Source organism: Amblyraja radiata, chromosome 22 (genome assembly GCF_010909765.2).
Source record: "Amblyraja radiata isolate CabotCenter1 chromosome 22, sAmbRad1.1.pri, whole genome shotgun sequence".
Classification (NCBI taxonomy): domain Eukaryota; kingdom Metazoa; phylum Chordata; class Chondrichthyes; order Rajiformes; family Rajidae; genus Amblyraja; species Amblyraja radiata.
This window is the reverse complement of record NC_045977.1, coordinates 22,131,005-22,144,173: the sequence shown is the minus strand read 5'-3', so window position 1 is coordinate 22,144,173 and position 13,169 is coordinate 22,131,005. Positions and strand designations below refer to the sequence as shown.

General features: G+C 48.0%; 1 protein-coding gene across 1 annotated transcript; it reads left to right on the top strand.

The window, feature by feature from the left end:
• The first annotated feature begins 1,782 nt into the window (after window positions 1-1,782).
• Window positions 1,783-5,595, top strand: anks4b (ankyrin repeat and sterile alpha motif domain containing 4B). Its single transcript, XM_033040611.1, has 2 exons — window positions 1,783-2,696; window positions 3,770-5,595. Exons 1-2 carry the CDS (start codon window positions 2,533-2,535, stop codon window positions 4,791-4,793), a joined length of 1,188 nt encoding a protein of 395 aa, XP_032896502.1. The 5' UTR covers window positions 1,783-2,532; the 3' UTR covers window positions 4,794-5,595.
• The last annotated feature ends 7,574 nt before the right edge of the window (window positions 5,596-13,169 follow it).

Here is a 13,169-nt window from a genome sequence, read left to right as displayed (position 1 = left end):
GTCATAGTTTAGTTTATTGCCACGTGTACTGAAGTGGAGTGAAAAGCTTTTGTAGCATGTTAACCAGTCAGCGGAAAGACTATACATGATTACAATCGAGCCATCCACAGTGTACAGATACATGATAAAGTGTATAACGTTTAATGCAAGGTAAAGTCCAACTAAAGATAGTCTGCGGGTCTCCAATGAGGTAGATTGTAGATCAGGACTGCTCGCCAGTTGTTGATAGGATGCTTCAGTTGCCTGATAACAGCTGAAGAAACGGTCCCTGATTCTGGAGGTGTGCGTTTTCAATCATCTCCCCCCATCACCTGCTAGGTGGTTACAAGTGAGAGGAGGATTGCATGGCAGATGGGTGGAGTAAGTGACAAAGGCTAGAGGTGAAAAGGAGACAAATGGGTGTCGGGTATGGAGAAAATTGAAATATGAAACTGGGAGAGAGATATGGGAGCATCCCACTTATTTCCCACCTGACCTGAAACGGCGTCTTTACATTTCCCTCCACAGATGCTGTCTAACCCGCTGAGTTCCTCCAGCAATTTGTGTTTTGCTCAAGATTCCAGCATCTGCAGTTCCTCATGTCTTCTGGAGTAGATTCACTTGTTTTAGACAATAGATGCACGAGTAGGCCATTCGGCCCTTTGAGCCAGCACCGCCATTTAATGTGATCATGGCTGATCATCCACAATCAGTACCCCCGTTCCTACCCTCTCCCCATATCCCTTGACTCCGCTATCTTTAAGAGCTCTGTCTAGCGCTCTCTCGCGAAAGCATCCAGAGAACCAGCCCCCACTGCCCTCTTCTTCTTTTGTGTCGTGTGCACAGCCTAAAGTTGTTGGACAACTTGTTCTATTTGATCTTCCGTTTGTGCACGTCGAGTTGATTGCATTAGTCGAAACAGGGTGAAACCAAGTGAAGGTTGCAATCTTCCACCCCACTGCCCTCTGAGACAGAGAATTTCCCAAATGCAAAACAAGATACTCCTTTATCGGGACTGGGGTGACCCTGCATATTCCTGGCACAGGACGATCAAAGAGGAAGGAAATTATAGATTTTAATAGCTGACAACCAATTCATTTGGTAAAATGTCTCAACGAAAACTCAGTCAAAGTACTGAGATATAATTTAGTTTACAGCGCAGGATCAGGCGGTCCACCGCGTTTACGTTGACCAGTTATACCACTAACACTATCCTACACACAAAGGACAATTTACAGAAGCCAATTAACCTACAAACCTGCACGTCTTTGGGGCGTGGGAGGAAACCGGAGCACCCAGAGAAAACCCACGCGATCACAGGGAGAACATACAAGCTTCAGACAGACAGCCCCCGTAGTCAGGATCGAACCCGGCACACGGGTAAGGCAGCAACCAGCAACAACCACTGCGCCACCGTGCTGCTCTTTGGACACAGAAGAAACTGCGGATGCTGCATTATTTGTGACTGAGATTGTATGGATATGAAAGATTGTTCCTCACGTGACAATAATAAACCTATATTTAATCATGTAATCACAAGAAACTGCGGACGCCGTTTAACTAAAAAAAATACACTGTAAGTGTTGGAGTTGGGTCAGGCAGCATCTCTGGCGAAAATGAGTAAGCGACGGTACACAAAATTGCTGGGGAAACTCAGCAGGTGCAGCAGCATCTATGGAGCGAAGGAAATAGGCGACGTTTCGGGCCGAAACCCTTCTTCAGACTTCTGTCTACTCCACTGCGATATCTCCTCAAGGTATGCCTACTTTGAAGAAGTTCTCCTCTGTCTACTCCAATGAGTAAGCGACGTTCTGGTCTGAAGAAGGATCCCGACCCGAAACATCACCAGTCCATGTCCTCTAAAGATGCTGATTGACCCGCTGAGTTACCCTAGCACTTTATCCTTTTTGTTTGCAAAACCTAATCTCTGCTTTTCTCGGGACCCTAACAATTGCAGTCTCTTATTTCCCCATTAACTCCTCAAGCAGAATAAATGAAGTGTAATGGTAGATGGTGGAGGGGTGATTAAAACTAGGAGACCGGGAGTGGGGAGGGATGAGCACAAGGAAGAAGGGGATAATTAGTTGCACAACGTTCCCAGTCGATAATTTGTTTCTTGTTTATATAAAGCTGACGCAACTCCGCCTCCTCCCTGTCACCAACCCTCAGCGGCGAACCATTAATCTCCTGGAGCAGAATAAATGGATTGCGACAGGGCGAGGGGGGAGCGATGAGCAATTTGCAACGTTATTTACTGCTGCTGCTGCTGCTGCAAACCAAAGGTCGCTGGCTCGCCTGGTCTGTGCTTTTAAGGTGGTTTTTCTATTGCCCACACCTTGGTCAATTCAAAGATCTTTGGTCAATACAAGGGGGACGGTGACGCGAGGAGCAAAAACAAAACACAAACTAGATGTTTTGGGGTGAGATGCAGCAGATGTGAGTGGGTTGCATTGGTACAGAGCTCTGCTGCTGTCCGCACGCTACCTTAAGACCCTGGGGGCGGACTTTGATCCCCGGGACCGCTCTCCCTCTCTCTCTACGCCAGCTCCAGTCATGGGCGACCGCTATCACAAGGCGGCCCGGGACGGCTACTTGGGCCCGCTGAAGGAAGCCACCAGAAAGGACCTCAATGGCCCGGACGAGGACGGGATGACTCCCACGCTGTGGGCGGCTTTCCACGGCCACTTGGAGGCTCTACAGCTGATTTGCAGCCGGGGGTAAGTCCCGGACCCAGGAGAGAGGAGAAAGGGGGCTTCTCTCTCCCCCAGGGGCGGGGGAGTGACTGGTGTCCACTCCGGCAGGGAGGGGTCCGTGGATAATGCGCTCCTGGGGTAGGTAGATCCCTATGTGTAGGAAGCAACTGCACAAAATGCTAGGGCAACTCAGTGGACCAGGCAGCATCTTCAATAAGACTTTATTACCATCCCTGGAGAAAAGCACAAAATGCTGGAGTAACTCAAATTGGAGGAACAGCGCCTCGTATTTCGCGTGGGCAGCTTACACCCAGCGGTATGAACGTCGATTTCTCTCATTTCAAGTAACTCCTGCATTTCCTTCACCCCCCCCCCCCCCCCCATCTCATCTCGCCCCCCTCTCCCACCCTAGTCGTCATATCAGTTCCACTGTTCGCATCCTTGTAACCCTCTCGTACCCAGCCAACAATGATGGGCCATTGTGGACTCCATCCTTCCTGGGGTCATCTGTTGCCGGCCCTGTTTTGCTCAGGCCTCTTTGTCTTTCATTCCTCCCTTTATTTGACATTCTTTTGTCTCCTTTTCACCTCCAGCCATTGTCACTTACTCCCCCCCACCCAATTGTATCCACCGATCACTTGCCAGGATTTGTCCCTCCCACCTCTCTTTTCCAGCTTTCTCCCCCCTATTGCGGCCTGGACTCGGTGGGCTGGCGTCTATTTCCACGCTGTATCTTTGAACTAAACTAAACGACTATAATCAATCTTAGGAAGGGTCCCAACCCTCAATATCACCGATCCATGTTCTCCATAGGTGCTGCCTGAACCGCTGAGTTACCCCAGCACTTTGTGTCATTTTTGTAAAACAAGCATCTGCCATTCCTTATCTCCGTGATACTTTCATGTACCCAAGCTGGGGAGGGGAGGGGGGTGTACTGAGGGAGAGGAGGTGTGATGGGGTTGAACAGAGGGGGGTGGGATGGAGGTCAGAGGGGAGTGTATGGGTGGAGGGGGGGGGGGGGGTGTGGACAGAGGGGTGTGGGGGGTGTACAGTTGGGAGGGGCTGCACTGAACCTGTCACCACGGTTGCTGTTCCAGAGGAGACCCGGACATGTGTGATGTCTGGGGCAACACGTGCCTGCATCACGCCGCCATTAACGGCCACCTCCACATCCTCTCGTTCCTGGTCAACTTTGGCGCCAACGTGTGGGCTCTGGACGTGGCGAGTCGCTCGGCGCTGGAGGCGGCGGCGGGGAAGGGCCGCATGGAGTGTGTGCGGCTGTTGGACGGGGCAGTGCTGCGGCAGACGGCCGACAACCCGCGGCTGGCGACACGGAAGAGGGAGAGGGCGAGGAAGGAGTGCACCAGGCGGGCTCGGGATTGCGAGCGGCTCCAGAGGAAGCAGCAGGAGCGGATGAACAAGCGGCTGGGCCGGGACGAGGGTGCGGGGGTCAGCGCCGGGGCAGCCGAGGGAGACGGAGCCGAACCCAGTCTCCCCGGGTCGGGCAGCCTCACCCTCGCCTCCTTGCTGAAGGGATCGCTGCACAAGAAGCTCGGCAAGAGGGGGACCGGAGGGAAGATTCCGGGTGCGCGGCCCGGCAGCGATGTCATCTTCGCGGGGCAGGCGGTCGCCGTCTCTCCCGACTCCGGGCCCATCCAGGGCGAAGATCCCGACGACCGGGAATCGCTCTTCAAACGTCCCGGATTGGGAAACATGCTCTTCAGGCGCAACTTCGGCCCGGGCTTGAGCGAAGAGCTGGATGACATTGGATCCCAGACCCAGCCGGCTCTCCTGGAGCTTGGAGACAGCGAGGAGGACCAGGAGGTCCTCGGCGAGGAAGAGTTGGACGAGCTGCCCTGGAAAGAGCAGGAGCTGGGACTGGACGATGAAGATGTGGAGACCACCCCTCTCGAGGTCTTCCTGGCCGCCCACAACATGAGCGAGTTCCTGCCCTCTCTGGTCCAGGAACACATCGACCTCGATTCCCTCATGCTCTGCTCCGACGTGGATCTCCGGACCATCCACCTCCCTCTGGGGCCCCGGAAAAAAATACTCTCAGCAGTTGAGAAGAGAAAATTAATTCTGGAAACTAGCTGCGAGCTGGTGGACACCATGTTGTAAGTCTCGGATGTGGAAGCAGATAGCTAGTAGAGCTGCTGCCTCACGGCGCCAGAGACCCCGGTTTGGGGACTGTCTGTGCGGAGTTTGCGTGTTCTCTCTGTGATCGCATGGGTTTCCTGTGGGTGCTCGAGTTTCCTCACATATCACAAGTTGTACAGGTCCATACGTTAATTGACCTCTGAAGATGCCACAAAGTCACCTATTCCTTTTCTACACAGATGCTACCTGACCCACTGAGTTACTCCAGATCTTTGTGTCTTTTTTTTGTACACCAGCAGCTACAGTTTCACTGTGTTTCCACCTATCACTTGCCACCTCCTGCCCCACCCCTTCCCCTCACATCTCTACCATATTTCTCCGCGCTACTCCATCGCTCCAAAGAAGGGTTCCGACCTGAAACGTCGCTTGTCAATTTGTCTCTACAGATGCTGCCCGACCCTCTTGAGTCGATCCAGCAAGTTGTCGCTCCGCGTTCCGGCATTTACTGCCTCGTGTGTCCAGTCTATATAATACGTGTGATGTCATGTGACTGTTTCCAGATCCCAATTTGCATCTCACTCTGACCCAGCCTCAGGGACAGAGAGGGGAGGAACCGTCCATTCCCTCCACAGATGCTCAGTGGCCCGCTGGGGTTATCAGTTGTTTGTTTTTTTACACATAGGCTGGACTGGAGACTTTTGGTTATAGGGAGGTTTCACGGCAGTCGGGTCACGACCCATGACCCGTACTGTTGCTACGCTACTCCAAATGGATTACACGCGATGTACTGCAGGTAGGCACTTACCATTGTTTCCAGCGTAGCCGGCCCGTTAAAACCCGCGAAATTGTCAATTTTTGCGCTGAAAATTATGGAAATCGGGATAAGCGTGAGAGACATTTAGCCTACTTCAGAATTCCAAAAGTGGGGAGAAATGACGGTAGATAAAAACGAGAGCTGAAGGGGACAACAACAGCCAGAGTGCTTGGCGAACATTGGCCGTTTGCTCACTGCATTTCATCAAGTAAGGCATTATTTGTGTTTTTTCTTGATTTCTTTGGCATCTTAAAAAGTTTCAGAAGTGATAAATCTGGATGTTATTTTTTTAAATCGCCCATGGTTCTCGTGGGTTTTTACATACAAAATGAAAATGCATCTGAAGAAAAATTTACAGCCAGATTTATCACTTCTGAGAATTTTTAGATACCAAATTAATCAAGAAAAAACACAAATAATGCCTTACTTGATGAAATACAGTGAGCAAACGTGATAATTCCCAATATTTTCAATGTTTACCAAGCACTTTAGCTGCTGTAGTCCCTTCAGTTCTCGCTTCTCTATGCCTTCATTTCGCTTCACGTTTGGAATTCTAAAGTTGGGTACATGTCTCTCACACTTACCCCGACTCCCACAATTGTTTTCAGCGCAAAAATTCAACATTTTGGCGGTTTTTAACAGGTAGGAAAGTACGCGTTTCTAGCATTAATAACATATACCGGAAGTGACGGATGTCTTCCAGTTGGTTTTAGCGGCTCCGTGCGTTGAGCCCTATGACCCAGTGACCTTCTGTGCAACCCCCCTATACAGGAGACAGTGTTTTTTTTTATTTTATAGATACAGCACAGAAACAGGCCCTTCGGTCCACCGAATCCACACTGACCAGTGATCCCTATGCACTTGCACTATCCGACACACTAGGGACAATTTCACCGATGCCAATTAACCTACAAACCTGCACGTCTTTGGAATGTGGAAGGAAACCCACGCGGTCACAGGGAGTACGTGCAAACTACGTAAAGACAGCACCCGTAGTCGGAATCGAACCTGGGTCTGGTGCTGTGAGGCAGCAAATCTACGGTGCGCCACTGTGCTGACCAGTGATGGGCGAGATATACAAAATTATGAGAAGGGGGATAGTATCAATGTTCAAGTTCAAGTGAGTTTATTGTCATGTGTCCCTGATAGGACAATGAAATTCTTGCTTTGCTTAGCACACAGAACATAGTAGGCATTTACTATAAAGACAAGGAACTAGTGTGAACACGATCGATGGTCAGCATGGACTCCTTGGGCCGAAGAACCCGTTTCCATGCTGGAATGAGGAACTGTAGATACTGGTTTACCAAGGAAAGACACAAATTGAATGGCGGTGCTGGCTCGAAGGGCCAAATGGCCTACTCCTGCACCTATGTCTAATATGATGCAGTAATTCAGTGTGTCAGGTGGCATCTCTGGATGACATGGATAGGTGACATATTGGGTTGCGACCCTTTTTCAGCTGATATAATAAATCAAGGTGGAAGGCTTAGAAACATTTGGGGGAATTTTCTCCAGAGAGGGGCTGGAATCTGGAATGCTCTGCCTGAGGGAATGGTGGAGGTCAGTGTCCACATCTCACGAGCATCTGGACATCTTGAATCGCAAAGGCATCGAGGAGTCATGGAGTCACACAGCACAGAAACAGACTCTTCGGCCCAACTCGTCCATGCTAACCAAGATACCCATCCACAATAATCGCATTTGTCTGCATTTGGCCCATATCCCTCTAAACATTTCCTATCCATGAACCCATCCAAGTGTCTTTTAAATGTTGTTATAATACCTGCCTCAACTACCTCCTCTGGCAGCTGGTTCATATACCCATTACCCTCTGTGTGAAAAGGTTGCTCCCCAGGTTCCCATTAAATCTTTCACCCTTCGCCTTAAACCTGTGTCATTGTGTTCTTGGTTCTCATACACTGAATAAAAATGATTTTCTATTCTTGTCTAACGTGATCTGTTATAAATGTCTGCGTTTAGTTTATCAACTGGTGCCAAGTGTCTGTGACCGTTGATCTTTAGCTGGGAGCAATTTGCTCTTCATGACGTGCTTCAACCAGCCATGAAGTTATTTTATATTAATATGTAATTACCCAGAATCAAATCCACTTTCATTAAAAGAGATCTGGTGGCAAGAAATTTGTGAAGTACTCATTTTAAACATAGTGCATCGCATCCTGCAACGGTGGTGAACAAATTGATTGATTGAAAAATACAGCATGGAGACAGGCACTTCGGCCCACCGAGTCCACGTCAACCATCGATCTCCCATTCACACTAGTTCTATGTTATTTTGCTTTCTCATCCACTCCTCATACGTGAGGGGCAATTTATAGCCAATTAACCTACAAACCTACACGTCTTTCGAGGAAACCCACAAGGTCACAGGGAGAACATGCAAACTCCACGCATGCAGCACCCGAGGTCAGGATCGAACCTGGGTTTCTGGCGCTGTGAGGCAGCAGCTCCACCTGCTGCACTACCATGTATTTGTTTAGTTTAGAGATACAGCGTGGAAACAAGCCCTTCGGCCCACCGAGTCCACGCTGACCATCGATCACCCGTTCACACTAGTTCTATGTATCCCACTTTGTCATCCACTCTCTGCACACCATGTAACATGTAAACTGGGAGAACATGCAGACTCCCTACAGACAGCACCCATAGTTAGGATCAAACTCGTGTCTCTGGTGCCGTGAGGCAGCAGCTCTACCCGCTGCACCACTCTGTCCCTGCAGGAGCATGTGTTGGGCTGGTGATATTTCAGGGTCTTGGTGAATGAGGAGAGGATTAGGGAAGGGATTCCTGAGTTGGGGAGTGGTGGAACCATGACACGTGCAGGTGGAGGGGATAGTATGTGAACAGGAGGTAATTGTATCATCGAGGAGCCGGTGGAGGTTGGGGGCAATTGTGGAACCTCGATGCCAGGCCGGGGGAGTTCAGGCAAAACCGGGGACTTAAACCAGACAAGGCCAGGGTTCCTTCCTTCCCCCTTAGTATCCTGTATTTATACACAGTGGGTGGCTCGACGATAATCATGTACAGTCTTTCCACTGACCGCATAGCACGCAACAAAAAACCTTCTCACTGCCTGACCCGCTTAGTTATTCCAGCATTTTGTGTCTTTCCGCAATATTAGCCTTTCATACATTTTAATAGGGTTGAATGTACACTATATTCTGTACAGTTAATGGATATGATCTGGGATCCATCATGAAAAGAAACATTGCTACATTGCCACCATCCTTCCCCCTCACACACACACAAACATTTGAGTGAAGATGCGTTAGTGACTCAATAGGTTCATTATTGTCACATATGCAGTGAAAAGCTTTGTTTGCATGCTATCCAAACTGATCATAATCATGTTTAAGAAAGATGCTGGAAAAATCGAAGGTAGACAAAAATGCTGGAGAAACTCAGCGGGTAAGGCAGCATCTATGGAGCGAAGGAATAGGTGATGTTTCGGGTCGAGACTTTTCTTCAGAATGAAGAAGGGTCTCGACCCGAAACGTCACCTATTCCTTCACTCCATAGATGCTGCCTCACCCGCTGATTTTCTCCAGCATTTTTGCCTACAGTCATAATCATACTTTATTAGCCAAGTATGTTTTGCAACAAACAAGGAATTTGATTTGCAGTACAGTCATACCAATAAAAAGCAACGAAACACAATATACATTTGAACATAAACATCCACCACAGTGACTCCACCACATTCCTCACTGTGATGGAAGGTGAAAAAAAGTTCAATCTCTTCCCTTCTGTGTTCTCCCGCGGTCGGGGGCCTTGAGCCTTCCGTTGACGGGATGATCTTAACTCCCTTAGCTGGCGACGTTTGGGGCCTCGCGTGGGGTGATCAAGATCCTACATTGGGGGGAGGGGGGGGGGATCTCAGCTCCCCCGCGCCGAGCGATCTACCCCGGGTCGGGGCTGGTCGAAACCTTCTGCGACTGGAGCTTCCTGACATCGGTCACTACCCGAGACTTACTAGCTCATCGATGTTGAATCCGCAGTTGATCCCAGGCAAGGGACCGCAGGCTCCGATGGTAAGTCCGCGGTGGGGCTCAATGTCAGTCTCCGGCAAGGCCGCCAGCTCCATGATGTTAGGCCGCAGAGCGACCGGAGATATACGATCCGAAAAACAATCGCATCTCTGGCAAGGTAACAGATTGAAAAAACATTTCCCCCGACCCCCTCCCCCACCCCCCACATACTTAAAACCAGAAAACATTAACACATACTTTTAAAACACATTAAAAATAACAAAACAGACGAAAAAACAGAGCGTTGGCGAGGCTGCCATCGCTGACGGCGCCACCCGGTGGTAACACTATACATAAATATAGCCAAGACATACTCGAGTACAACAGGTAGAGCATAGGATAGCAATGTTACAACATTTTGAGATTTTAAAAATCAAGTCTGCAATTCATCCCATCAGATAAAGCATAAAAAGTTTAATTTGACATCAAATTCACTTTCATATCTTCAGTATTAAAAAAGTTATGGCCATTTTCATACTCGGAAATTAGCATCTTGTTCCCTTTTGCTTTTCCATTGACTTAACACAAAAGCTGTGATCGAGGACAGTCAAAAGCCCATAACTTTATTAAAAATCAAGAGAACTGAATGAAATTTTCAGTTATTATAGATTGAAGCATTCTGAAACAAATATAAAACATCTTACTTGGATGACCTGAAATTAAAGCATATAATTAGTTAATTACCTAATTGTAGCTAATTACAAAATTGACCGTTGTGACGGAAATAGTAATAAACACCCAGACTGCCTTGAAAATTCAAAAATGTGATATTCTCAAGATCAGAACTTTAATATTATTGTATTATATGCTGTAAGTCTGTAACAGATAGGTAAATACATTACAATTTCTAGCAATAGACCAAGTCTTTATGGAGAAGATCAGTTGCTAGCTGGTACATTGGCATATCATAATCAGTAGCATCATCATACTCCTCAGATTGTAACCAATAAGCAACTCTGTACACCTTGTTTTACCTCAAATTTTCAATGTTGGCATTGTAAACTACAGGTTTTTGCTCTTCAAACCACACATGACATGACTTTCTGTCCACTACTTTCCCATTAAGAATGTCCTGTAGATTCCATTTCTTAAGAAAGGGATTTTTTTTTAAAATAGCCTAAGTATCCAAATAACAAACTAATCCCATTCACACAAGAATTCACAATATAACATGATTTTTAAATCTCACTGTCATGAATTTATATGCCAGATAGAAGGAATTTAATGTTTAATTCCCATAAATTAATCTAGAAACATCCACTCAATATAATTAAAATTATTATTTTTATGCACAATACATGGGACTAAAACTGATATTTAGTATTAAAATATTGACTATGAATAGACAATAACACAAAATACAGACAATTTAGATGCTCTTATGACATGATTGTCCAAAAAAAAGAGCATTTAAATCATCTTACGAGTGGGTGTTTATGGAACGCGATCGATTGGAACTTTGCATTTGCGGTGAATTTGAACCCCATATCGGCAGGAAAAACACTGCCGGTTCGTATGGGGCCCAAATCACAGTTTTGCAACGTAAAATTAGATTAAAGCCATCCTAAGAAGCAAGTTTATATGTAAAATAGACGAGATACCCTTTGTTCTGTCCCGTTCTTGCGATCCGTCACGTTGTAGGCGTTGAGGGCGTTAGAAGTCGCCTTTTATTTTAATCTAATTATTAAATTGTCTCGCGATTAAAAAAAAAATTGGGAACGGAAGTCGGATCGATTTTTCTTCAGCAGCCAGCAGCCCGAGGAAATCCGCCGCCGACAGGCAGTAGAAAACGGCATTTTAATCCCATCACCCCCCCCCCCCCCAAAGGCGCCAAAGTCGCGCACACGGCCAGTGGCAGAACTGCAGCGCTGCTGAAGGTAAGTTTTGTAACATCGCTACATAGGGGAGGATACTGAGTGTATGAACACATCCAGTCACGGCCTTGGGTGCTGGACCAGGCAGACAAAGAAAGTCAGAGGAAGCGTCCCCATCAGACCAAACAGCTTCATAATTCACAGGAGAAGAATTAGGCCATTCAGCCCATTGAGTCTACTACACCATTCAATCACAGCTGATCTATCTTTCCCTCTCAACCCCATTCTCCTGCCTTCTCCCCTGACACCCTTACTAATCAAGTATCTGTCAATCTCCGCTTTAAAAGTACACAATGACTTGGCCTCCACATCCGACTGTGGCAATGAATTCCACAGATTCACCACACAAATTCCTCATCTCCTTTCTAAAGGTATGTCCTTTAATTCTGAGGCTGTGGCCTCTGGTCCAAGACTCCTATTAGTGGAAACATCCTCCCCACATCTGCTCTATCGAGGCCCTTCACCATTCGGTAATTTTCAATATGGTCCTCCCTCATTCAATGGACATGGTGAGGGGGGGGGGGGGGGGAGAGTGAGGGTGTTGGGGGTGGCGGGGTGGAGAGTGTGGGGGGGGGGGGGTGGAGAGTGAAGGCGGTTGGGGGTGGGGGGGGACAGTGAGGGCGGCTAGGGTGGGGTGGGGGGGTGGAGAGTGTTGGGGGTGGGGGGGGGTGGAGAGTGAGAGCGTTGGGGGTGGGGGGGGAGAGTGAGGGCGGCTAGGGTGGGGTGGGGGGGTGGAGAGTGAAGGCGGTTGGGGGTGGGGGGGGAGAGTGAGGGCGGTTGGGGGTGAGCGGCACTGAGAACACTGGCCACATGCCACTGAACCACCACCACCCCAACCCCCCGTCGGTTTGCGCCAGAGGATCCCTGTGGAGTTATAGTTACCCACGCAGAGTGCATTTGGCACACGGCAAGTTCCCACAGACAACGAGGAAGTGCAACGCTTTGCCGTGGTCTGATGTTACCTCCCTCCCAGCCGCTGGGAGTCTCTCTCCTGCTTCGAGCTCAATGTGGGGTCCTCAATCCCAGTGGGATATTCAACTCCAGAGCTCCATGAAAGTGACAACACCAGCAGAGAAAGTGGTAAAAAAGGTGAAAGGTGCGATTGCCTTCATTAGTATGGCATTCAGCATAAGAATCAGGATGCCACGATGCAGCTTTGGTTGCATTTGGAATATTTAGTGTAGTTCTGGTCACCCCATTACAAGCAGGGTGTGGCGGCTTTGGAGAGGGTGCAGAAGAGGTTTACCCAAATTATGCCTCAATTATAGGGTTTTAGCTACAGGAGAGGTTGCACAAACATGGATTGTTATCTCTGGAACACCAGGGGTGGAGAGAAGTATATAAAGTAATGAGAGGCACAGATAAGGTAAGGAGTCAGAGCTTTTTTACCAGTGTGAAAATTTCAAAGGCTATCTCTTCATTAGTTTTTGTTTAATGCATTTACAGACTTGAGCCTAAAACCTCTGGAAAAATAGTCAGTGGCTTACATTCCATGGATTTGTATTAACAACGAATTGTTGAGTGCACGTGTCAAATGAATTACTGCTTCAACATTTGTCCCTCCCTCACTCCAACCAACACAGTGATTGAGTTTGCAGCATTAAACAGAGGAAGCAAGCTTAATTATATGTAATTAGTCAATATTTATAAAAGTATGCAT

What these genes read in the sequence shown, in the direction of transcription:
- anks4b (XM_033040611.1), top strand. Translation starts at nt 2,533, where the DNA reads ATGGGCGACCGCTATCACAAGGCGGCCCGGGACGGCTACTTGGGCCCG. An exon ending in CAGCTGATTTGCAGCCGGGG is followed by an intron (nt 2,697 to 3,769) that starts GTAAGTCCCGGA and finishes TTGCTGTTCCAG; the next exon opens with AGGAGACCCGGACATGTGTG.